The sequence below is a fragment of the Ictalurus furcatus genome, chromosome 2, assembly GCF_023375685.1.
Source record: "Ictalurus furcatus strain D&B chromosome 2, Billie_1.0, whole genome shotgun sequence".
Classification (NCBI taxonomy): Eukaryota; Metazoa; Chordata; class Actinopteri; order Siluriformes; family Ictaluridae; genus Ictalurus; species Ictalurus furcatus.
In genome coordinates, this window is record NC_071256.1 from 17,876,086 (window position 1) to 17,900,115 (window position 24,030).

At 38.6% G+C, this 24,030-nt stretch overlaps 1 protein-coding gene and 1 long non-coding RNA gene across 22 annotated transcripts; one reads left to right on the plus strand and one right to left on the minus strand.

Moving 5' to 3' along the window:
• Window positions 1–239: 239 nt before the first annotated feature.
• Window positions 240–10,322, minus strand: LOC128624190 (uncharacterized). Of its 2 annotated transcripts, none has more exons than XR_008388730.1 (7): window positions 10,064–10,322; window positions 6,579–6,660; window positions 6,064–6,240; window positions 5,775–5,871; window positions 4,273–4,617; window positions 3,447–3,520; window positions 240–1,751 (listed from the first exon to the last, which is right to left on the minus strand). It is a non-coding gene; the product is annotated as an uncharacterized LOC128624190 (long non-coding RNA). The 2 variants fall into 2 exon arrangements; XR_008388729.1 differs by having other exon boundaries at window positions 9,702–10,322.
• LOC128624109 (probable carboxypeptidase X1) lies at window positions 9,407–23,101 on the plus strand. 20 transcript variants are annotated; one of them, XM_053651465.1, is made up of 10 exons: window positions 10,183–10,316; window positions 10,402–10,454; window positions 14,316–14,547; window positions 16,491–16,614; window positions 19,482–19,678; window positions 19,868–20,047; window positions 20,184–20,478; window positions 20,971–21,110; window positions 21,889–21,991; window positions 22,604–23,101. In XM_053651465.1, exons 3-10 carry the CDS (start codon window positions 14,428–14,430, stop codon window positions 22,897–22,899), a joined length of 1,455 nt encoding a protein of 484 aa, XP_053507440.1. In that variant the 5' UTR covers window positions 10,183–10,316; window positions 10,402–10,454; window positions 14,316–14,427; the 3' UTR covers window positions 22,900–23,101. The 20 variants fall into 20 exon arrangements, with proteins under 20 accessions (XP_053507476.1, XP_053507440.1, XP_053507422.1 ...); XM_053651537.1 differs by lacking the exons at window positions 10,183–10,316; window positions 10,402–10,454 and adding an exon at window positions 10,627–10,757 and having other exon boundaries at window positions 14,325–14,379; window positions 14,459–14,547; XM_053651519.1 differs by lacking the exons at window positions 10,183–10,316; window positions 10,402–10,454 and adding an exon at window positions 10,638–10,757 and having other exon boundaries at window positions 14,316–14,379; window positions 14,459–14,547.
• The last annotated feature ends 929 nt before the right edge of the window (window positions 23,102–24,030 follow it).

Below are 24,030 nucleotides of genomic sequence, written 5' to 3' on the forward strand. Positions count from 1 at the left end.
TTTATGGTTTTTAATCATATTAGTAAAGAATATATGAATATAAAATACATAAAGAATTATTGGTATTAATTATTATTATTATTATTATTATTATTATTAATAATAATAATAATAATAATAATAATAATAATAATAATAATTTAATCTCTGGTTATATTATATAAAATATTATGCTTAATAATCAAATAATATTATAAATAATATTCCACAAATATTATATATTGTATAACACAGTGGTTCTCAACCAGGGGCGAGATCGGAAGAGGGGCACAAATTGTTTTCAAGAAAAAAACACAGACAGGGCATAATTTGGGTAATCTGCGTATTTTATTGCTTTTCAAATAGAATGTGCATAAATGACAAACCCCGCGTTCCCCTTCCCTTTTATCTAGCTGCCAGTGCAGACCAGTGTTGCAAATTTAGCGACTTTTCAGATCCCTTTAGAGACGTTTTTGAAAAGAAAAAAAAAGAAAGAAAAAAAGCGCCTAGTGACAAATCTAACGACTTTTTGGACAAACCTTAGCAACTTTCCAAATGTGTCCAGTTCTGTCCTGCAAGCGAGGTCTTGCTTTCCCGCTGCACTTTCACCTTTCTCTGCGACTGCTCTGTACAGTGAAGGACTGAGAGTCGGAGATTTAACAATGACTTGGATAACGAGGCGCGCCCTTCGTCCCAATTTACATCATTCTTATGAGAATGGTTTTAGAACGCAAGACGAATGTAATGCAACATGTTTTACATGTAAAATAATCCACGTTATTACAGCCTAGTTCTCTTGTTCAAAGTAGTTATAGTGTTCAGAAATATTTTTGAAATATTTTAAAAATCATAAAAGTGATAAAAAATTAATTTAAAAAGTACAAAAACACAAAAGCAAAAAAAATCTATCTATCTATCTATCTATCTATCTATCTATCAAAAACAGATTATAGAATAGGTTATATATAGGTTATATAGACAGATTTTATATAGAATGGATAATCATTCTATATAAAATGATAGGGGGGCGGAATGATAGGGGAAGCTTGGGGGGACTTTAGTTACAAAAGGTTGAGAACCTCTGGTATAACATATATGGCACATAACTTAATAAAGCTTAAATGCATAATAAATAATAATATTTAGTATTCAGTTTGTTATATTACATTATATCATATTAATGTGGTATGAGTGTTGATGGGTTGTATGTTGAATGTTAAGTTACAGATAAACATAAACAAATTTGTTACACTAATAGGGTAAAAATATCATTTTTGTGTAGATGTAAGATAAATGACATGGCTTGGAAAAATCTTCTCACACAAGTGGATTTCTCATTAAAGGAAATAACTGTGCATGTGATGCATGGTTTGTTTGTTTTTTCACTTTTTTTCACTAACTGTGCATTCTGCAGACCCTCTACTCCAAGAAATGTGGTTTTCTGTGACATTAGCAGAAGTTTCGCACTCTGGGTCTGGAAGCCAAACAGTGCAGACATGGTTTCATCATGGCATCAGTCATTTATGTTATGTTGCTTAAGTTTGCTCACGGGAGCTGAAATCATTCTGTGTGGCATTAACAGATCACCTACAACTCCTATAAATCAAATGGCATCTCTGCCTGGACCCACTGTGCTGATCAGACACAGAACAAGGAGCAATGAGAGAAAAGTCACTCCTACAAAACCTCCTGCGAGGATCTTCTCCACCAGCCCAAAGCCCACGAAGGTCCACTTCGGCACCGAAGATCTGGAGGAGAAGATCAAGCCGAACCTGGAGAAATGGGTGTGGGGTAAAGGAGAAGAGGACGGGCCAAACAAGTTAGGTAAAATAATCTAAAATGACGTTAATAATTTCTGGATTGTGTACATCTGTATATTATGCAGGCATCATTTTGTAGGCATCATTAAGAGTAGTGTGAGCAAGCAATTCATTATTGACTAGAGATATAATGATGTAAATAGACTATCTAAAGATAGTCTATTGTGAATGAGGAAAACTGAAGTACATATTAGTCATGCTCAGTTTTGGCCAGGCTGCAATGATATACAGGTGTGAAGCTGTACTGCGATAGTTTTTTTTTTTTTTTTTTTTTTTTATCTAAAATAGTTGGAAAGATATAAAGGAATATAAGTTGGTGACAAATCAAATTTGAAAGAATACACCTTCACCTCAAAAGTATATTTGCTGTCCAACGTTTGCGTCTTTTCTTTTGCCAGGTAGCTATGGATTATATATAATATATATCTCACCCAAATATTACACAAATACCTTGCGTAATCTTCATATACTTTCTTTACATAACATCAATAAGCTCTGTAATCCCAATTTTAATAAACGATCCTGAATAAAAATAGCATGAATTATTAACTCATCATGGTCAGCAACCAGAAGCTTGAGGAAAAACTTGAGGTGTTCAACACCTTTGACTTTTAAACCATTTGAACAGATCATTTTTTTCAATCAGTAGAGCCATAAGGTTTAAGGTTCAATAAAAAAAATAAAAAATTAAAAAATATTAAAAGACAAGCACTGGAGTTCAGGACACCTTTGCACTTGAGCCCCCACTAAAGGTTCTTGGGTAGGGGTTGAGGAAAACTCTCTGTTGTAAGAGTCTACAATTAGCATTTAGACGTTTCCTCCAGTGTTCTAGATTCAAGTAAGTGGCAAGATTTCACAAACACATGGTGCAAACCAGGAAGAACCTCATCAGCCTGTTTTGCCTTTCATAGCTAATCTAGCAAGGAGTTCTTTCAGGAGCCTTGGAAAGGAGCCCAAAAAGGTGCAAATGAAGAGAATTTCTGCAAAATCTGAGAAACTCAAACCAAGAACACCAGGGCCAGACTTGCCTCCAGGTAAATCTGTGACCTGAGATGAGCGTATGTGCTGGGTAAACTGGTATACAGTATGAATCAGATCGCTGAGAGCAATGCCACCATATTGTATACACTCCACTAGGAGTCTGTAATTTAGGTATTAAGGCATTGGCTCTAGTTTTGCTTAACCTTCCTAACACTTTCACCTCTACATCCAACACAGGAAATCTGTTTTGGTTTTCATTAACTGTCTTAGCTAGTGTTGGTCTGCACCTAGCAAAAGTACCACACCGAGGGGAACAACGAAACAGGGTTCCATTCAAGTGGAACTAAACACTGCATATGTAAAAGCAGTCTTAAAGATCATCTTTCAACATGCTTTGCAGGGTTCTTTAACTTATGAAATGGCAGAAAATGAGTAAAATTGGTGAGACACCTTTGCTTAAACACCCAGCACTGATTTTTGTTGCACCACTGAGGCTTGAGACATTGGTTTGGATTTCCCCTCGAAGGAAGCACATCGTCCTTATCATCCATCATCATATGAAAAAATGTCACTCGCTAAAAAACTAAGCAAACTACATTATGTTCCTTCTTGTGTCTTTTTCTCTTCTGTCTACATTTTTTTCTAAATTCATTTTTTTCCTCTAACCTCTCCACCTCTCTGCCAAGGATCACAGAAGCTCATATTCTCCTTTGGATGGGTCATTTGTGGTTATTTTTCATCTGAAAAGCAAAGGTGAAAGGGGAGTGAGAAAAAAGCGATCCACCATCTGTGTGTGAAAACAGTGAAAAATGAAAGAAAGTTCTCTTTAGTGAGGCTCTGAGGGCATTCACACGGTCATGTTTTCGCACTGCTACACACTTGGCTGGGTCAGAAAGGCTCCAATCCAAACACACTTCATATTAGTTATCTTTAAATCTCAGATTACGACCTGCACCTTTCCTGCCAAACCACAACTGTGCAAAATTAGTTTATTGAACTGGTGGTATCATGAATGGCTCTGTCAGCTCTGTGTGGCCTTTATGTTTAGGTGTTCGTTAGATGTTATATATATTAGATGTCCTGTTTGGTTTAAGTATCTGATGCGAAATTTAAGGCATAGTAGATTTTTTTCCAGAAGGTCTAAGGTACACGTACATCTTTAATAGCATAGCTTGCAACTCGGGAAGACATCACCACAATATGTCTTTTTTTATTCTTCCAGTACCTCATGTGACATTCATTAGCCACAACTCTGTGAAATAAAGTTCTTAAGTTCTGGAAAGGTTCTGGAGCTTCTTCAAATGTTCCTGCTATGAAAACGCACCTAATTATGACTGTCAGGGTTTGTTTTTGGACTCAAACTAAGAATTCAGTGCTGTTTTAAATTACCAGACTCTCTAGGGTAATCTAGAGTATTGTTCAATTACAGATAAGGTTGGGAAGCCAAATATTTCATAAATAAATAAATAAATAAGCATGCACATCTTTTTACCCATCTCCATTGGTCTCCATTCTCTCTCTGTCTCTTTTGTTGATGCCTTTCTGTGCTTCTGTTCTTCATTGCTGCAATACATGAGTTGTTGAACAAACACTGGCTCCCAATGAGTTCACATTTTTCCAATTCTTCTCTCGATCATTCATCAACACGCTGTCTGTTTTCCATCCATTCCATTTCCTGTTCTGTATATTAAAGCCGTGTTTGTAGCACATCCTATGTGTATGTGTGTGTGTTTTCTCAGGCTGCCCTCCACTGGGTTTGGAGAGTTTGAGAGTTAAAGATGCCCAGTTGCAGGCCTCGTCATATAAACGCTGTGGTCTCGGACCCCACCGTGGCCGACTCAACATCCAGGCAAGACAAATGCTCATGTTATCCCAAGACAATCTCAAGATATCAACTAGATAAGAATTCAGACTAGCTGCTTTCTCTTGTTTAATTTTATGATGCATTTAATTTTATGTCCTTCCACAAATTTAATACATGCTTGTCAGATGGATAAATTTGTGCATGTATTCATTAAAGAAAACACACAACCAGACAACACTGCTATTTAGCTCATGTCAAAGATGCAATCCTTCACTTGCACATTTTTGTGAGTGTTATTAAAGTTTTTACACATGCAAACCTTTGGAAAATTTGCACCTGTCAACAATTCTATATCATTATCAATGTCAATACAAATATGCCCCAAAGACATACACCAAACGTGAAATCTATATAACAGTGGTTCTAAGTGAGTCCATAGGCCATTCAAAATGGCAGTGGAAAAAGTAAGTGAACCCCTAGAATTAATAAATAGTTCAATAAAATAAAATAGTACATGTATTGTAGACTCATGAACAGAGATGTTAGCCAGTTCCAATGATGCCTTCAAATCTTTGGCTGGTATTCAGGGTTGTTTCTTTACCTCATTGATGAGGCTTCATTGTGCTCTTGGTGTCATTTTGACTGGGCGTCCACTTCTTGGTAGAGTAGAAACAGTTCCAAAGTGTCTCCATTTGTATACTGTTTGCCCAACTGTAGACTGGTGAATTTCTAAAGTCTTTGAAATCACTTTGGAACCCTTTCCAGCTTTATGTAAATCAACAATTCTTGATCGTGGATCCTCTGAATGCTCTTTTTGGCAAGGCATGGCTCACATAAGCATGTGCTTCTTGTGCAGAGCAAACTTCGTGTGCAGAGCAAAAGTTTGAGGGGTTTTTATCAGTCAAAGTAGCTGTAGTCCACACCTCCAAACTCATTTTCTTAACGAGACTCCAGGTGTGCTAAAACCTGACTCCAATTAGCCTTTTTGAGGTCATTAACTCAAGGGTTCACATACTTTTTCCACAAGCACTATGAGGGTTTTTTTGGTTGACATGAAAAATCAGAATTTTTTTGTGTTATTAATTTTAGACATATTATATTTGTCAATACCCTTGACTTAGATGAAGATCAGATCACATTATATGACAAATTTATCCAGAAAACCATGAAATTGCAAAAGGTTCACATACTTTTTCTTGCCACTATATTTAGGGGTCCAAGCATCAAAGTCAACACAGATCTGCTGTGTTCTTCTGGAGGAAAATTCCAGAATAGACAGCTCCTGTGCTTCAAAAAATATTATTTGAAATAACATTCATGAAATAAATCCACATTGAGGGGGTCTGTGGAATTAATTTTATAGTTACAGGATTTGTGGCTACATGAAGTTTGAGAACCACTGCTTATAAAGAAATGATAGATTGTATCTTCCACACTACCAACTGAATGTTTTGTGGTTGTTAGGATTAATTAACATACCATACTTTCTCACTAAATAATGTCTCCTGGTTTGTGTGTGTAGTCTGGTATTGAGGATGGAGACATTTATGATGGAGCTTGGTGTGCACTACATGAAGACAAGAAACAGTGGTTTCAGGTCGACGCTTTGAGAGCCACTCGCTTTACAGGGGTCATCATACAGGGCCGCAGTTCCATCTGGAGGTAGCAAACCATACAGACATTCAGTATTACACAGAAAAATACTGTACACACATTAATTAATTGTGTGTACATTAATTAACCACACCAGTTTGTGCTGTATAGGAAAATAAGCAAGGATGGGGTGGGGTGATCGAGAAACCTCAAAGCATAAACTGTTGGAAAAATTCAAGCTACAGCTTTACCTCTGACTGTAACACTGGAGACTCCTTACAAAAATCCTCACAGAAAACGTCACCATATCAACAATTACACCTGATATTTTTTTAATCCGTGTATGTGTAGCATTCAATTTACTAAAGTCAGAAAATCATACCAATGTCTGCTGCTGATACCTGATACTGTGTGCTAACTTTTCTGCTGTAGCTGGAATTGGGTTGAAACCTTCAAGATGCAGTTCAGTAACGACTCCATCAGCTGGAAACCATGCATGAACAGGACACAAGAGGCGGTAAGTTTCATGAACTTCTAATTCCTGGTAAAGCAGTGCATTATTATACTGCAACATTATACAGAATTATACTTCTCAATGACTGCAAATCCTGAATTGATGGACTATGATGGATGGATGGATGGATGGATGGATGGATAAAGCAATTAGCAGGCTTATAAATGGATGGATAAAGCATTTAAGAAGCTCTATATATGAATGAAAAATGTATATAATTTATGTGTTATAGATAGAAGGTTGTAGTATTTAAAAAGCATGATGGATGGATAGATGATTGGATGGATGGACAGATACTGCATTTAGGAGGTGGGATGGATGAAGCATTTAACAGGGTTATTAATGGATGGATAGATGGAGCAGTTAGCAGGCAGATGGATGGATGGATGGATGGATGGATGGAAAGTGCTATAAATGGATATATAAAGCATTTAAGAAGCTCTATAAATAGATATTTAATAATATTTAATAATAAATATTTAATAAGAAGATATAATACGTGATCCAGATGGAAGGATAAGGCATTTAGAAAGCACAATGGATGGATGGATGGCTGGAAGATAGCTGGCTAGAGCAGTTAAGAAGTTCTATTGATGGATAGAGCATTTATGAAGTATTATAGCTGGAGAGATGAAACATTTAGAAAATGTGATGGATGAATGGATGGGAGGATGGATGGATGCAGGATTTTGTAAGGCATGTAAATGAAGCATATAGAGCAAATGATAATTTCACTGAGTATGGCTGGATGCTGCATTGAAGAGGAGGATACATAAATGGATTGATGGAGAAATTTGAAAACCTGATGGTTGAATGGATGGCTGGATGGATGGAAGGATGGATGGATGGATGGCTGGAGCAGTTAGAAAGTGCTATAAATGGCACATTTAGAAAATATTTTCAAAGTTCAGCAGATGGAGCAGTTAGAAATCCTGATGGTTGGGAAGAGTATTCCGAAAGCATGACAGATGGATGGATGGATGGATGGATTTATTGCTGGGGCATGCATGACTTTATGGATAGACAGAGCATTTCTGGATGGATGGATGATCAATTAGAAAGCATAAAGATAGGTAAGTGTTATAATAAGAAATGTAGATGTATGGATGGAGCATTTTATAAGCTAGCTAAATAGCCAGAAACGTATCCAGAGTCTTTAAACGCTGAGAAATCTCTTCCAAGTTTTCCTTCATCTCTATCCTTTCCATTTAAACATCCATCTTTATTATTAATCATTGGGTGTGAGTGTACGAACAGATAAATCAGTTTCCTCGACACAAGGCTAAAGACTTTCGTTAGCTGATGTGTATTGGCTCAGGCATCACCATGGCACTGTATCATCTCCATCATTCAGCCAGCAGGACACACTCTCTCCTGGCAGCGTGCTGGTGGCCCTGATACACATTTGGACATGGCGGCTGGCAGCAGTTAGCTTGATTAAGTGGCTCTGTTGGAAAGAACGGCTTGCCTGCCCACTGCTTCTTGCTTAACACCAGATTTTTGTGGGTGAAACCTGGCTAGCTACATCACAACAAACACCACTGAGTCAAATGCAGTTCTAGACTAGATGACTAGCTGAACACAATCTTTCATGCTAACACAACAATGTAACACTATCAAAATCCTTCATCTGTTTGGTTTCTATTAAAAGAAACAAAAGTCAGAGTCAAATTGATCATTTCCTGATGTGTGAGCAACAGTTTGGCCCCACCCTGCATTTACAATGCTGTACCAGCTGTTACTTAGCCATGTGAAATTTGGGCTAGTTGAACTGAAGAGGTTCATATGCAGTCTTTCATGCTAACAGGTGTTTGAGGGGAATCGGGACACCGACACTCCAGTGCTGGCCATCTTCCCCGACTCTGTGGTGGCACGGTTCATTCGGATCAACCCTCAGACGTGGTTTAAAAATGGAACCATCTGCTTGCGGGCAGAAGTGTTGGGCTGCACGCTACCAGGTAATAATCACAAATTTACACTGATTAAGAATATTAAAACAGCCTCAGGAATAGACATTTGTAAGAATTCATGTATAGGAGTGAGACTACAAATCTCAGACCTTTCCTTGAATTTTCAGAAAAATATTTTCCTTTCTAGAGCTATAATGATGGGCTATTTTCTATCACATGCAGCTGATTATTATATGTTCATTATTATAATGTGTGGAAAATGATGCACTGACTGACTTTATATATTTATGAAGATGAAGATTTTTTTTTAAATAATTAGTTTACTTTTATTTAGTTATAGTTAGCTAGTCAGTTAGTTAGCTAATTTAGTTAGTTAGTTGCTAGTTGGTGTCCCGTAATGAGAGTTAGGACAGATGCAATTGCAGTTACGAGCTTTAATGAAGAGTATAATATCCAGAGGGCAAGGCAAAAGACCTAAACAACTACAGGCAGTGGTCACACGATCAGGCAAAGAGTACAAAACAAGTATGGCAGAGAATCAAGGTCAAAGGAGTAAACAAAATCAAAAACCAGGCTAACAAACACTAGATCAAGGCTTGGTACACAACAGAGCAAAGATCAACTGAGCGTATTACTTCATGAAGACATTGTGTGTGAGAGTCTCTTAAGTAGTGTGGTGTGATGTTGATTGTGACCAGGAACAGGTGTGTGTGATTAGTCTGTATGAGAAGGTAATGTGTCTGTGTGTTACATTAGGAGTTGTAGTCGTTGGCCATGTTTGTAGTTTGCGGTGCATTCTGGGAAATGGAGTCATGCATTTGCCATGACATGACAGTTGGTTAGTTGCATTAGTTGGTTAGTTTTATTTGTTTCATTGTATTCATATTTATTTTTTATGTTTTTATTGATTTGTTTGTTTCTATGTAGTTCCCCTTTCAAAGGGAACTCAACATTGCATGAGCTTCATGCTGTGGAAAGCATCCTCACGTGTGACCGGTATCTGAAGCTTGTGTAATATCATGCCTATTTGTAGGCCTGTTGTAATCAGGTGATGTGGCAATTAAGTTGCATGATATAAAAACAGCACCTATGAATCTCACCGTCAGCCTTAAAGTATGTTCACACATTGAGTGACTCACAGCAACAATGCGACTGGAGACCGTTCATTTCCAATGAGATCCGGCGACATGTGCGACAGCGACCATTGGCGACCAAATGTGGGCATGTCCAGCGACGCGGCAAAGTTGACAAAAGTTTAACTTTATGCAAATTTGGAGCGACTTGGTGCAGCGACTATCAATGGGAGTGAAGAAGAGTGAGCACACGTCATCCGTGGCCACCCATGCTCACTAGCAGATGCAGCACCATTGTGGCAGTAACCAATTAGCTTAGCTTAGCTTAGCTTAGGACCTTAGTGGGTTTAAAGCAAAAATAAATAAATAAATAATAATGAAACATTCACTTTTTGTTGCAATTGAGAAAAATCCCAGTATAGGTCCTATCTTTGGCGAAGATTCCGCCTTGTCACTGCTTCGGTGCTCGGGAACGAGCAGCACCCAGCTGAACACTTCACCCAGAAAACACGGAGGCCATGGCTGAAGAGCTGTAGTCCGGCTCCCGGTCACCATCGAACATATAGTGAATGACACCTTGATGGTGACACTCACTTATTGAGATAGGAGCTACAATGGGATTTTGCTCAGTTGCAACAAGCAGTGAGTGTGTTTCATTATTATTATTTTGCTTTAAACGCACTAAGGCCATAAGCTAAGCTAATTGGCTTTTGTGCTTTTGCCGCAGGTAGATGGCTGAGCACACACCGCTTCTCCTTCATCTCGTAGGATATGATGCATGTATACACTTGTGAATTTTTTTTATAAGGTCATCTCCCTCCAGAATGTTTTATTTCATCAACAAGAAAACTGGTTTGTTGTCAAAAGTGGAATGTTAGTTGCACCACCCATGTTACTATGACAACCAGTAGAAGGAATACCTGTGACTTCATAGTACAGCAGCTGATACATTTTCTGTGTGAAGTGTCTAGGGCTGGAGCACGCCAGGGCAGCCTTGAGAGGTCCGCTTTGGAAAACCACAAAAAAAAAACCCTCTCTGACTCCGAGGGGCCAGAAGGGGTGCCATTGCACCAAAAACGGAGAGTAGGTCTCAAGCATATAAAGAGCTGCTTGAAGCGATTACTAAGGCAGTTGAAATACTAAGGCAGTTGAAAAACTTAACCTAGACCTAGACTGGCATGGGGAAGAGGAAGTAACTCACAGCAGGCTGGATGAGCACTTTCTCCTCAGTGAACATAAATCTCGCTCACACTGCAGAAAGCTCCCTGTTTTTTCCAGAAGTGCATGGTGAAATATCACAGTTCTGGGGAAAACCATACACTAGATGTATTTATAACCTTGTGACATCTGATTATTCGGCCATCGTGGGGAATGAACGGCACAGTTATTTAGCTATGCCAAAGGTGGAGGAAGTGCTTGTGAGCTACCTCTCTCCATCAATGGCAGGTAATTTAGGGGGGCTGGCTTGGCCATCCAAGCCATATAAGGCCATGTCGGCGTTGGTGGGCAAGGCTTATGCGGCAGCAGGTCTCGCTTGTGGGTAACTGTATACAATGGCAGTGTTGCAGGCTTACCAAGCAGACCTGACTGAGCTTGACATACAGCAGAGTTCAGCCAGTTCCTTTCCAGTCGTGTTGAGTTCACAGAAGGTACAGAAGGTGCCGCCATCTGTACAGCCACAGATGGCACAGCCTCAAGTGCAGACCAGGCAGCCACAGCCACAGCCAGGCACAGAGTCCGATGTTAGCGCAGGAAGTAAGATCCCTCTAGGACAAAGGGGCCATATAACATGTACCCTGTTCCCTGAGGTAGGGAGGTTTTCACAGCCATTTTTTCCTGGTCTGCAAAAAATATGGGAGTATGCGGCCAATTTTATATCTGTATCATCTGAACTGTACTCTTCGGACATACAGGTTCAAGATGCTGACACTCAAACTTATTGTTCCACAGATTCAGTTCAAGGACTGGTTTGTGATGATAGAGTTAAAAGATGCATATTTCCACATAGAAATATCACCCTATCACAGGAAGTTCCTGAGGTTTGCTTTAGTTGGCAACGCGTACCAATATAGGGTTACTCCCTTCGGGCTAGCTTTATCCCCTTGCACCTTCACAAAGTGCATGGATGTCGTTCTGGCTCCCTTGTGACTCCAGGACATCCATGTACTAAACTACCTGGATGACTGGTTAATTCTAGCACAATCCAGGGAACTGGTGATTCAATATCGAGATGTTGTTCTGGCCCACATGAAGAGTTTGGGCCTAAGGTTGAACCTCAAGAAAAGTATGCTTTCTCCTGTGCAGAGGACGACTTTTCTAGGGGTTATATGGGATTATATTATGATAAGGGTGTTTCTATCCCCAACATGCATAGAGTCAATCTTATCAACATGTGCAAGATAAAGCTGGATCTGGGCATCCCCTCCAATCTCCACGAAAGACTGTTGGGGTTTATGGCAGCAGCAGCCAACGTCATACCATTGCACATGAGATCATTTAATTCTTTCTTCCTCAATTGGGAAGTCACCATGTGTTAGTTGTGACAGAAAACACAGCAGTGGTCTCATATATCAACTACCAGGGAGGGTTATGCTCACAACCCCTGTTGAGGCAGGCACAACTAATTCTCCTCTGGGTGGAGGGAAAGTTTTTGTCAGTGAGTGCAATGTACATTCTGGGCAACTGGAATGTGGGGGCTGACATTGTGTTGAGGCAGAGGCTGAGGCCCAGGGATTGGAGACTCCATCCACAAGCGGTGGATTCCATATGGTGGAGGTTCGGCCCAGGAGAAGTGGATGTGTGTGCCTCCGAGGACACAACACACTGTCCACTGTGGTTCGCCCTCACTCCTCCCACACCATTGGGGCTGGACACCATGGTGCACACGTGGCCGAGGTCACGTCTATATGCTTTTCCCCCCGATCTCTCTGCTCCCACAAGTTCTAGCAAGAGTTTGCCAAGACTGTGTATGTCTGCTGCTACTAGCACCTTATTGGCCAGCTCGAATATGGTTCTCAGAGATAATATCCCTGATAAATGGCACTCCTAGGGAGATTCCCGTCCGCAGGGATCTACTGTCTCAAGCCGGAGGGCTGATTTATCACCCTCTGCCAGAAATCTGGAAACTGTAGGTCTGCTCATAGATTCTGGTCTCGCAACTGAGGTTGTAGAGACCATGTTGAATGCTACAGCACCATCCATGAGGAAATTGTATGCACTCAAGTGGGGACTTTTTGTCTCATGGTGTGAGGAATGTCGGCTAGACCCAGTAAACTGTGCAATAGCTACAGTCCTGGAGTATTTACAAGGATGTTTCTCAGCAGGGTTGACTCCTTCTACAGTCAAGGTCTACATGGCTTTGTCCTGTAAACCTGTAAACATCCTGTAAACACGTGTGTGCTGTGACAGGGTGGTCCACACCCCACTTATTCATTCGATATTACAGCCTGGTTATACATTCCACCCCAGGCTCAAGTGTTCTGTAGTGATCCTTGGGCTCGGATCTTTTGAACAGGCCATGCCCTCAGTGTGACGGAGTGGGTATTCTCGTTCCCACAGCGTGAAGCTCACGCATCGTTGAGTTCCCTTAGAAAGGGAACGTCTTGGTTATGCTTGCAACCCTGTTCCCTGAGACAGGAACAAGACATTGCGTAGCTTTGTCATAATGGGGCATGCCTGTGAATTGAGTCTTCGCTTCAAATAATAGAGGCTGACAGCGTGGTTCACAGGTACCGTTATTATATCATGCGACGTGCTTAATTGCCACGTCACCTGATCACAGCAGGCCTATAAATAGGCATGATGTTACACAAGCTTCAGATACCTTATTTTTTGTTTACTTAATGTATTTAGTTAGTTAATTACTTACTTTGTATTTGTTTTTGTTTATTTGTTGTTTTTTATTTGTTTTCTTTTGTTGTTTTCTATACATTTATTTAGTTTATATTTTCTATTTATTTGTTTTGTTTTGATTTGATTTGTTTTTATTTAGTTGTTTGTTTCTATGTATATTTGTTTGTTTTTCTTTTGTTTATTTGTTTGTTTTATTTATTATGTTTTTATTGATTTGTTTGTTTTATATAGTTTTTATTTGTTCCTTTCTTATTTTATTTATATATTTATTTGTTTGTTTGTTTTATTTGGTTAGTTGCTGTTATTTGTTTCTTTGTGTTCTGTTTATTTATTTTTATGCCTTTATTGATTTCTTTGTTTCTGTGTAGTTTAGTTTGTTTTAATTAGTTTCTTTGTTAGTTTTGTTTGATATTATTTCTTTGTTTAATTAATGTATTTTGTTAGTTAGTTAATTAGCTTGTTTTTATTTATTTATTCATTTGTTTTCTATTGATTTATTTTGTTTTAATTTTCTATTTATTTGATTTGTTTTTTTTTGTTATTTGTTTCCACATAGTTTTGTTTGATTTTAGTTGTTTCTTTTGTTTTATTTGTTTGTTTGTTTACTTCCTTATTTAGTTAGTTTTACTTTAACTAGTTTTACTTAGTTTTTAAGTAGTTTTTTGTAGATTTTATATATTTGTTTTATTTATTTGTTTGTTTGTTTGTTTGTTTGTTTGTTTGACTGATTGATTTTGTATATACCCAGAATATTATTATTAGATTCTTCTCGTTGTGTTTTTTTATCAGCTTTAAAAGTTAAAAATCCTGGCCTTATGAGAAAAGCTCACAGCGGGCCTAAGGGTTACAATAGGTGATTCCTTTTTCTAATTCCTATAAACTTTGTTTGAAATAAGGATTAATGGTGATATTCTTAAACCGCTCTCTCTTAGACCCAAATAGCATTTACCAATGGCAAGTGGAAGAAAGAACACACAACAAACTGGACTTCAGACATCACAATTACAAGGAAATGAGAAAGGTACGTTCTGACTTCTTGAGGTACAGTAGCAGTCTTGATGCTGTCATATGAAAATAAGGCACGGCTGGGGTGTGGGGAGGTAGTGATGCGGCACGAAAACATTGCATTATTTTCATATAACAGCACGGTCTGGAGTGTGTTATACAACATACCATTTAAACCACTTTGCCAATGATTAACTAATGTACAAAATGTCTCAGGGCGCACGGTGGATTAGTGGTTAGCATGTTTGCCTCACACCTCTGGGGTCTGGGGTTTGAGTCCCACGGGGTCGGTGCCCCGTGACCCTGAAAAGGAGTAAGCGGTAGAAAATGGATGGATGGATGGGCAAAATGTCTCATAGTTTATAGTTAGAGTTAACGTTGTGGAACGTATGAGAGACTAGTTCGTCTCTGTTCTCACAGATAAACAGTGATTCCTTCACCAGTCTCTCTCTCTCTCAAAAAGGCACTGTTTACAGAAAGCCTAAAATCTTCTGTCCTGAAGATTTTTCCTGTACTGATGAACTTCACAAAGCACCATGACTGTTATGAAGCACTTACAAGCGAGATTCCTTCCATAAATGTTAAATAGACAGAAAAAAGTCCCCACATCAACAATTGTATGTTTTACTTTGTTAACAACAACATGTGTTTTTAATATCTGTGTATTATTAGTCATAGTATGTGCATCCAGCGTATGCTCATATGTGCGTATGAGCTGTTACCATAGAAAAGATAATATGTTAGAACAAGCGCATTAATATTAACCTGTTGTTTATGTTACAGCTGGAACTACCTGTGCTGTCATACAAAAATAATGCACACCTTCTGACCAATCAGATTCAAGCATTCAGCCACGCTGTGGTATAAATCTCATCAAATGCAATTTTAAATTTGTGTCTATATATAATATAATGGCAACGTAATCTCAAATGCTTGAATATTTAAAAGTGATTCTTCTTGCCTACTTGTCACATTTGGTTGGATTGAAGTGTGTGCTTTGGCAGAGCCGCTCAGGTTCCTGGTGTCTGACTGAGTTCTGAGGTTCACCACACTCACCAGAAAACAAATATTACTCCAGGCTCTTATTTATTCTCATCCTGTCCTCTGAAAATAACCACCAACCAGCAGGGAACAGTGGTCAACACTAGCGTTAATGTTTATGTCAATATATTTCAATTTTGGCTTAGAAAGGAAGAATAGGAACAACTTTCTGCAAAATTCCCATCTTTAGGAGGTGTTCTGGATAAGAACTGTTGGTGTGACGAATTATCAACATGACATTATAACCTGATCTGAAATAATTACGTCATTAACTATTGTTAAATGTTAAATGAACTATTCAAAAAAAAGGTTATGTCCTGTAGATGTGTGTGATATGACAGTAAAGTAATGCAAAAGCATTTTTAAAAAATAATTATGGATGGATGGATTTTTGGATGGATGGACAGATGCTGCATTTAAGAGGTGGGTGCATGGATGGATGGATGAAGCAGTTAGGCTTAAAAATGGAAGAATGGATGGATGGCTGGAGCAAGGCAGATGGATGGGTAGATGGATGGATGGGTGAATGGATGGATGGATGGATGGATGGATGGAGCTGATAGAAAGTTCTATAAATGGATGGAGAAAGCATTCAAGAAGCTCTACAAAGGGATGAAACATTTATGAAGTGTTATAGATGGAAGGATGAAGCATTTAGAAAGCACAATGGATGGTTGCTGGATAGAGCAGTTAAGAAGTACTATAGATGGACAGAGTACTTATGAAGGGTTATAGATTCTAGAAGCGTAGTTACCACCTCAGTGTTATATCGCATTTTATTTTTCCATGTACCGTGATACAGTATCTTGGTCGGTTATTAATTCGTATTGTTGTTGTTTTTTTTTCTTCTAACCTTCGCAGACTGGAAGATTTAACTACCTGTGACATCACTCACGTTATTGTATTTATCTTTTCTAGCTAATGAGGTCAGTGAATGAGGCTTGTCCAGACATCACACGCATCTACAGCATCGGGAAGAGCTACATGGGCCTGAAACTTTACGTGATGGAGATCTCTGATAACCCAGGCAAACACGAGCTGGGTGAGAGAGAACCTGGTCGCATCTGTGTTCGCTGTAAATTGGCCTTGAAAATCTGTAGCAAGATAAAAAAAATATTGTCACAATTTACTTTGAATTTATAAACTTTGTCAAAAAAAACATCATCTATAAATATAATATAAGAATCTAAACTGGACTGTTATAAAGCACTGACACTGGAGACTCCTTCCATAAATGTTAAATAAACATCAACTTATCAACTTAACATAATCAACAATTACATACAACATTCCTGTGAATAAGCTGTTACTCCAAAAACGATAACGTATTAGAACAAGCATATTAATATAAACCACTATTTTCAGAGCTGCTGTTATAGAAAATGAATCAACACCTTCTAAACAATCAGAACTGAGAATTCAACAGTGCTATGATATAAAAAGTTGACAGGTTCTTCACTTTGTGTGATATGCTTTTCATATAAAACATTGAAGAATCCTGCGACCAGAGCCAAGGTCAAAGGTTAACACAGAGCCGGGCTTGGATTCCTTCCTGGAAGGGGGATCTGAAAGACTCCATGCTGAATGGGTGAACAGTTCTCCAAACCTCAAGGGCAGAGAGGAGACCTTCACCTTCATAAAAAGCTCTTTTGAGGTTCAGCACAGACTCGGCTTGTTCTAGAAACATTTCACAGCCAAATCTGTATTTGTTTAACACAAGCTTCAGCATGTATAGATGCAGCAAAATCTGAGTTCCAGCTCAGATAGCTGAACAGTTACACAGTGCAGCCATTTTGAAAAGCTGCAAGAAGGTGAAGTGTGTGACTGTATTTCCTGCTAATGAACAACTATCTATAGAATTATGTGCAGAACAGGTACAAATTTGTTTGTGGTTTATTTATGCTCATAGTTTTGTTTTTTTAATCTGAATCACTTGCTAAAACACAGCTACGCTTTGTGTCATCACATTAGCTCTCATACCTAAGAGCAAGATGAGAAACCTAAATAAACTAACTATAGATAGCTGGCCAGTTTTATACACTGTCTGTTAGATTTTATAGTAAAGAGTGAACTGAATAACAGAGCTAGCTAGTTGGCAAGCTAAGAGTTATAACTAGCTAGCTAGCTTAAAAAACTTAGCTAAGCTGCCTGTCAGGTTCAGATAGATATATTTAAGATGTAAACTCTCAATTTCTGTCAGGAATACTCAAGATATGATTGCTAATCAATACTAAAGAAAATGTTAGCTGTGAGACTGACAAAATCTGATATTTTCATATTAAGTATTTCTACTTATTTCTTACTTCTACAGTATTAGAGGGAGAAATGACTTGAAGTGGTTAAAAATGGAATATTTTAGTTCTTTGAAATCTTTGCAAAACCTCCTTTTGAGTGTTTATGTTACCAGTTTCATGGATTTCCCCATTTGATGGGCCGTGTGTGGGTGCATTTTGATGCAGTGCAGCGCTGTTTTAGGGAAGGTGCCAGATTTCAGACCCCTTTGTTAGTGGAGACTTAAAAGACGGAGTAGAGAGAGATGCATATTAGAGAGAGAGAGAGAGAGAGAGAGAGAGGAAGAGGGAGAGGGGCACTGAGGTCGTGTTTCATTAGTCTCACATCTGTTCGTTTACCGTAATGTAGCTGTTAGCTTCTCCTGTGAAATTTCAGGTTTCAGCGTTTCAGTAGTTGAGGGCTGAAAAGACATTCCAGTCAAATTATATGCAGTGATTTTAAGACACCTCTCTATCATTTGCATATGCAAATATGACTTGTGACATCACTCTGTGTTGTTACGCTCGATGAGACCCCTTTTATTTCTATTTGTTCAGGTTCAAATAGTAACACTACATTCTTTCAGACAAAATGGTTTTTGTAGCTTTCGGATTTCTTTCGTAGTTCCTAAAGAGGTTCTACTTAAAACCTTTGTTACCTCATTCTCTCTATTTTTTTTTTTTACTGATCCGATGTAGCGTCGCATTTTTCAACCTAGCTATCAGATAATATTCATTCTTATATACGAAGAAACCACTATGTTTTAGAGTTCTACACAGAACCTTTCAGGGTTCTCCCAGATGGACAAACTGAAGCATGATTTGGGGTCCTAAATGCTACTATTTAAAAATCTATTTTATACATCTATAAATAAAACATTAATATGGTGGATTATATTGACAAAGGGAGGTACATTCACCTTTGCCAACATGTTTCTTGGCTCCTTGTTGCTATGGCAACCTCACAATGTTAGTTTTATTTTAAATATAATCATATATAATGAATATTACAAAAGGAAAGATTTGCAGGCACCTTAATTTACCTGGCAAACAAATATTAAATACTAAATAATTAAAGGTGCTTCACAAAGACAATTAAAATGTATTTATTTGATAAATATTTGTTTTTTATATAACAATAAACACTATGAGTATTTGACATTTATTCAAATGTATTGGGTTTTTTTATGTAATAGAAACCCAAATAAAAGTTATTTATTTGTTATTTATTTATTTATAACACCCAAAGTCTTTTTACAAAGCATGAAACACAAAAAAATATAAATCTTAAATAAATAAATATTAAACTGAAAAAAAAAAACTTTGTACATTTTATGTTAAACTTGTTAAAGTTACTTTGCTAGGACAATACTGTGCAGAAGTCTTGGCACTCTAATTATTTTTAAAGTAAATTTTGTCTTAGAAGTTTATTCTATGCCCTTTGCATTAGTGTTTAAAATAATAATAATAATAATAATAATAATAATAGGTTTCCAAAGAAAAAACTTTTGTATGACTCTACTAATCACAGCAGCACAAAACACCATGCTATCTCAGATTAAGTGTTACACACTCAAACCGTTCTGAAGTAGATTGTGCAGGTGTGTAAATAATAAAAGTGCTCTGTTGCCCCCTACAGGCGAGCCGGAGTTCCGCTATGTGGCAGGGATGCACGGAAACGAGGCTCTGGGCCGAGAGCTGCTGCTGAACCTGATGCAGTACATCTGTCAGGAGTACAAACAGGGCAACCAGCGCATAGTCCATCTAGTTAAGGAGACTCGTATCCAACTACTGCCCTCCATGAACCCTGACGGCTACGAGATGGCCTACAAGAAGGTGCAGTCAGTCCCACAATCCTGAATCTCAGTATACACATCTGCATTAATTGCTTTATTTTTAAAAAATGTGTTCAGATGAAGGTAACTCATGGCCACTAACTTCATCCTAACTTCATGATGCTGATAGGAAACTCGGCCCGTGTTTTTTAGTGTGCATTTGGATTAGTGTGTGCTGCTTGGTCTTCAGGGATCCGAGCTAGCTGGCTGGGCTCTAGGTCGTTTCAGCTATAAAGGCTACGACATGAACAACAACTTCGCCAATCTGAACTCTGTGATGTGGGATGCCATGGAGCTGGAGACAGACAAGTCGAAACTCATTAACCATTACATGCCTATTCCTAAACAGTACACATCGAAGGATGCTTTGGTGAGTAAGAATTAATAGCCTATAAACATGTTGTAACACTTGTATCACTGGTAGTGACCTTAAAGTAAGGGAATAAAACGTGTTGCGTCACCTCAGTGACATTGTGTCGTTGTTTTTTACTATTGGACTGCTGAAGGTGGCCTCGGAGACACGTGCGGTTATCAGCTGGATGCAGTCGATCCCCTTCGTACTGAGCGCCAACCTGCATGGCGGTGAGCTGGTGGTCACATACCCGTTCGACATGGCACGAGACTGGGCTCCTCGCGAACACACCCCCACCCCGGACGACAGCTTCTTCCGCTGGCTCGCCACTGTCTACGCCAGCACCAACCATGTCATGTCCAGTCCAGACCGCCGGCCATGCCACAACAAGGACTTCACTAGGCAAAACAACATTGTAAACGGCGCTAACTGGCACACGGTGCCCGGCAGTGGGTATCTAGAAAACAGTATAGGCTGTTTTCTAGTATAGGCTGTTTAACACTTCCTGTTAAAATTCTAATGTCAAATGAAGTAGGTTAGATGTGTAAACACCTCTATCCTGACAATGTCTCACTGTTACAAAGTGCTGACACCGGAGACTCCTTCCAGAAATTATAAATAAATGTCTCCCTATAGAAAACTTCAGCATAATTATCATAATAATTAAATAAACTTAGTCAAGGGAAATAAAGGTTGTTAACAGAACCTTAATGCTCCTTAAAGTGTTACATTTAACATGTTGCAGAGAGGTCTCCATTTCTCTAAATCACAAAAACTCACATACAGCCACTTTAAAGTGGAATAAATAATCTGTAATTCTGCATTGTTCTGATAAACTACTGAAGGTGCAAAATTATCCTTGAATTATCCGAAAGTCTGCCATGTTCCAGAAGTGTCTCTAGCTGAATAATTTAACGGCTGTGATTTTTATCATTCTACAGGCATGAACGACTTCAGCTACCTGCACACGAACTGCTTCGAGGTGACAGTAGAGCTGTCGTGTGATAAATTCCCTCATGCCAGCGAGCTGCCTCTTGAGTGGGAGAACAACAGAGAGTCGCTGCTGGCCTACATGGAGCAGGTGATATCTTCTCCTTATTTCCTGATCAGTATGAGGCATTATTATAATTTTTTTTATTTTATTTCTGATGGCAGAGGGAATGGAACTGACACTACCATCACTATTTATTGAGATTTATAAACGCAAAACATTTCTAATACATTTCTTATTCTCAGGACTAAACATCCTGAACAGGCATCTTCTTCTTTAGTCTTCTCATATCACAGCAAACCAGCGACTCCATTTCCCAGAATGCACCATGAACTACAAACATGGCCGATGAAGACTATAACACCCAAATTCACACACAAACACGTTCACCTGAATTCTAATTAGAGACACCTGTTTCCAATTGCACCTTCACCCACACCACTCCTTTATAGAAAGTTCACACAATATCTTTGCGAAGTATATTCTCAGTTAACTAGCTCTTTGTCGATACCAAGCCTTGATATCGTGTTAGGTTTTCTGGTTTTGATTTTGTTCTCGTTTTTTGACTTTGGCTCTCTGCCAAACCTTGTTTTGATCTCTGCTTGTTTAAACTTCTGTCTTAGCCTCCATTTTGTGACAAGGCTGTGTTCATATTCATTAGAGATCAAGCCAAGCACATAAGGTTTTATGTATATTTCAACTAGATATTTCTAACTTATTTGTTACTCTCAGGACTAAAAACAATTACCTTAGCAATGTATGTTCACTAATAAGATTGAGTTAGGCACATAATTTTATTGTGGAAAAATTATAATACTGTTTCATGTTTAGTAAAGATTTTACATTTTGACATTTTTATACTTCACAGGTCCACCGAGGCATTAAAGGAATCATAAAAGACAAAGACACCAAGGCTGGAATCTCAGACGCCATCGTTAAGGTGGACGACATCGACCATCACATCAGATCTGGTGAGGGAAATCGAACAGAGCGAACTTGAACTTAGACATTTTTCTAGTAACAAAGGTACGATCCAAGTGCAGAGTTTATTTTGGAATAAACATTGGACACAATCGTAGTCCTAAAACAGGCAAAAGAGCCCAAAATTATACAGACAAATAATCTGCAATCAAAAGCAAGAGAAATAGCCTACACAAAGGACATATCAGAAACAAAAAAAAGAGATATGAAGGCTGAACTGATGATTGGAAAGAAGGCAAGACTTCACAATGGGCTAATAAAAACTGTGAGTTTATAAACAGAAAGGAATGTCATTTACTACTTTAACCAGTGCTGTTCTACAAGTCTATCATACCCAAAACACATCTTACATTTTGTAAACACATGCAAATCTTTGTATATTTGCATAAAATGACCTCATTAAGCTCTGTAATCTCGTATCCGAGGAATAATAGCCTACCAGAAAAGAAAAGAGGTTCTATGGAAATTATAATATTAGAACCAGCACACTAATATAAATCTGTGATTTGTAACTGCACTACTGTCAGAGCTGCTCTTATAGAAAATTAATCAACACCTTCTGACCAGAATCCAGCATTTTTGTAATCGTTTTATATCTCCAGCATCTGAGGGGGATTACTGGCGCCTGCTGAACCCTGGGGACTACACGGTGACTGTGCTGGCAGAGGGATACGTGCCGGTCACGCGCTCCTGCAGGGTGGAATACGAGTACTACCCCACCATCTGCGACTTCCAATTAAGCAAAACGCCCAAGCAGAGGCTGCGTGAGATCCTCGCCAAGGGGGGAAAGATCCCCAAAGGGCTGCAGCTCCGACTGCGCCAGCTGTATCTGCGCAAAGCGGGTGCCAACAACCGACAGCGGACTGCACAGCGGTGCGTGGTCAGGAAAACACGTTAACCTTTGACCTGTTTTGCAGAGCAGATACAGGACACTTTCGTATTATGAATTAGATTTGGGATAAATCTTACATTCCCTGTAATTAAGGATTGCAGTGTTTATAAGCAGCACGTTATCAATCAAATGTTTTACCTCACTCTTTTTTTTTCAGTCTGGAACTGATGTTTTTAAAGAATAAAATTAAAGTTTGAGTGCTCACAAAGTCGCAATTGTGCATTATTTCTTGTAAGAATTATTTGTTCTGTTTGTGAAGTATTTTTGTTTGACTTATTGCATTGTTTAACCATTTACAAATATTTCATGTAGAATTCAACCTCACCAGAAGAACACTGAGAACAGATAAATGTCACTTTTACAGTCGATATTTAACTTTAATTCTTTGTTTATTCTTAATTCCTATTTTAGTTCGGCAGTTAACTAGCCTCTATGGTCTATAGCAGTTTCCCACCCTGGTGTGCTTTCTGATGAGAGCAGGTGTGCCATGTGAAAATCCTTCAAACGTTTCTAAAATGTGTATAAAACACTTAATATATGTGAGAAATGTCTGAAATGATGACACAGAGATAAGACAGACCGACACACTCATAACAATAACTTATATAGCCTATATATAATTTCCGCCCCCTCGATGACCTGTCAGCAGCACGTGAACATCAGTATGCGTAACATATGCGTGTTTTTTTTTTTTTTTTATCCTAATAATTAGCGTGTGACGATGTGTGTGTAGAGCAAAAGAATATGGAAAGATTATTTAAAAGAAAAGCTCCAGATGCTTCTGGACTATCAACTTTATCCTCACGGAGCTAACGCCTTGTTTATGCTTTCTCCTGGCTCCGCAGCGCGAGACTCCACTGACTGCGCGCGCACCTCCTTTATACTTGACGCGCACGCGGTTGTAATATTCTTTGAAACGAAAGGGGGCGACTCTGAGTAATCGTCCTATAAACCAACAGGAAGTAGCTGAGAGAAGCAGTAGTTTGTCGGAACAACCATAGCAACGCTTACAAACATGGCGTCTCGCGTGGAGTTGCTGAATATTGAGGAGGAATTGGTTTTTTTTTTATGTTTTCAGTAATCTTCACTAAAACCCATATGAAAAAAATAGCTAAGAATAATATAAAACCCAGTAAA

Bases quoted from the DNA above. Each gene is read 5' to 3' on its own strand.
- LOC128624109 (XM_053651447.1), top strand. From the start codon at position 10,572: ATGACAACCAGTAGAAGGAATACCTGTGACTTCATAGTACAGCAGCTG. The intron at 20,479-20,970 runs GTGGGTATCTAG...ATCATTCTACAG, and splicing joins CTGGCACACGGTGCCCGGCA to GCATGAACGACTTCAGCTAC. The intron at 21,111-21,888 runs GTGATATCTTCT...TATACTTCACAG, and splicing joins TGCTGGCCTACATGGAGCAG to GTCCACCGAGGCATTAAAGG.